This window comes from Penaeus vannamei, chromosome 39 (assembly GCF_042767895.1).
Source record: "Penaeus vannamei isolate JL-2024 chromosome 39, ASM4276789v1, whole genome shotgun sequence".
Classification (NCBI taxonomy): domain Eukaryota; kingdom Metazoa; phylum Arthropoda; class Malacostraca; order Decapoda; family Penaeidae; genus Penaeus; species Penaeus vannamei.
Window position 1 is genome coordinate 9,800,838 of NC_091587.1, and position 2,500 is coordinate 9,803,337.

General features: G+C 43.7%; 1 protein-coding gene across 2 annotated transcripts in view; it reads left to right on the plus strand.

The window, feature by feature from the left end:
- Positions 1-2,500, plus strand: part of LOC113822097 (cyclin-L2) — a 16,570-nt gene that overhangs the window by 10,102 nt on the left and 3,968 nt on the right. For both annotated transcript variants that reach the window (XM_070116746.1, XM_027374620.2), the window contains one exon: positions 2,280-2,484. In XM_070116746.1, coding sequence (XP_069972847.1) covers positions 2,280-2,484 — 205 coding nt within the window. The remainder of the gene's footprint in view (positions 1-2,279; positions 2,485-2,500) is intronic.

The window sequence follows — 2,500 nt, forward strand, 5'->3', positions numbered from 1 at the left end:
CCTTGTGTATGTATATATATATATATATTTTTCCCCCCTCTCTCTTCCTCTTTTATTGTATCAAAAAGATAAAGAATTTACAGAATTTTGATTTATACAGTAATTCGAAGTCATTCAGTTGTTTCACTTTCAGTTAATTTTTCTTTAATTTGACTTGTTTTTGTTTTATTGATGAAGAGGTCCATGAGGCTACTCATAATCTGGGAGGAGACCAGTGTCCGAAGTAAACAAAAATTAAGCACAGTGGCATGTCAGGTCACTTTATTAATTTGGTTGAAGTATGTACGTATTTTTTTCTCTCTCTTTCTCTGGGGCTTTCATGTAAAGAAAGGAAAGAAAAAAAAAATGAAAGACAAAAAAGAAAACTAGATTTATCACTTAGGTAGGAGATGTGATATTGTAATGCAGGATATTTTAGGGCATCGAAGTTGATGATGGCTCAGTAGGTGGCACCAGGCGCTAAAATTTCATGCATCATTTTCCATACTCTTTCCCCATTGTGCAGTGAGGATGGCTATGTGTATATATGTATATGTATGTATGTTGGTATTTTTTTCTTTTTTAATTTAACTTTTTTTTTATCTCTCTCCCCCACTCTCTCCATATTCCATCTCTCTCTCTCTCTCTCCCCCTCTCTCTCTCTCACTCTTTCTCTTTCTCTCTTGCTTTTACCCAAAACTTTTCTCTGGTAACAAATATTTTAAAGTAATACAAGTGGCCAGAAGGAGTCATTGCTGTATTGGCAGTTCTTTGAAGCTGTCAGTTCACTTGCTCTTGACGTGTATGCCTGTTATGGTGGCACACTATGGGGAAAAGATATTTGTTTTTGTTTTCCATTTATTATTTTTTGTTTGCAATGACTCACATTGGAGAAAGCAAAGTATTTGTTATGTAGGAAATGGTCACCGGGCCTCACTTTGTTGAACATATGCGGTACAAGAACAGACAATGTATGTTGACCAAATGAGGTGCTTATTATTCAGATATGTGTTTTTACCACAATATTAATGTAAGGTTTTGTTCCATCTCAGAGGAAGGTGGGGCAAGGTAAGTTGTGTTGGAGAGGCCAGCACTGCCCCTGCGCCCTCCCATCACCACCACCACCACCACCACCACCACCTTGACCTCCAGCTCCACTACCAGCACCACCTCCCCCTCTGCTAGCGTGGCTGGTGCTGCCTGGCACGTGACGCAAAGTCTGGCTGGGCCCCTGTCACTCTGGGCTCTCCCCGTCTGGCGTGTGTGGTGGCGCCGTGGTCTCTGCCTGGGTGCCTGTGGAAGGGCCGAGTGTGCTCAGCAGCAACCCCCTCTTAGGCTCTACAGAAAGTGCCTGGCCTCCAGCTACCACACACTGCGGCTCTCTAATTAGCTCCTCAAGCATTACTCCAGCCAGCCAGAATTTGAATGAAATAGTTCAAGTAGTAAAAGCCTAGTAAGAATGAACAACTTTTAGCATCACAGTGATTGCATAATAAATGATGTTTACTTTGTCTAGTAAACACAAAGAGAAGTGTACAATGCTTAATCAAAACAGAAGCAAATTTTCAAGTTAACTTAGTTGCATTGTATTTGTTTCCTGTAGGTAAGTAGCAACTGGCTGTGAGGTTTTCAGGGACTGCATGCAGATGAATCAAGGACAAGAAATATTTTCCCCTGAAGTGAAAGAGTGCGTTGTATATCTTTATAAATCAGTTTATCTGGAGCTAGCTCAAGTAAATGAAAACAGTTGCATACATGACTCTTGGAATTGCATTAGTAATCAAGTGGAGAAAGTGGGCTGTGCCGGCACAAGTGACAAAGCGAAGGATAGTGTGGTGCAGCGAAGGGATGGGATGGAATGCCATGCACTAAGCTCTCTTTCCAGGTGGCATCAGCTGGCTCAGAAAGGACACATGATGGGGCCAGGCTCCTTCCTGGTCGCGGCAAGCATCTGCAGGCCAAGGAGGGGAAAGAGGAAAAAGGATGATGAGGTGGAGGGGATAAGGAGGGTGAGGTTGGGCAGGTGAAGGAGGATGGACGGCCTGCACAGGGCATCTTCACGTCTCTCCAGGCTCTTTAGTGCTCTCATTGTTGTCTGGTTTGTATAAGTCCTCATAAAGGAAGCCACCATGGAACATTTCTCTAGTGCAAAGGTGAACTTCTGTAGTGAGGTATCATGATTTGATAATACACAATGCAGCTTCACTGCATCCATTGCCTCATTGTGCCTGGTAGCCATCAACTACTTGAGCCTCCTTGAGGCTTCAAAACCCCCCAGCATGTTTTTCTTTCCTCCACAGGAATTACATGAACGATGCGCTGCGGACGGACGTCTTTGTGCGTTACTGCCCTGAGACCATAGCATGTGCTTGCATCTGGTTGGCCGCGCGGTTACTAAAGGTGCCTCTCCCAGAACACCCTCCCTGGTACCTGGTTCTGCAAGCCACTCAAGAGAGTATCGAAGACATTGCGGCTTCCATACTCAAGTTGTACACAAGAAAGAAGGTGAGTCACATTTAAC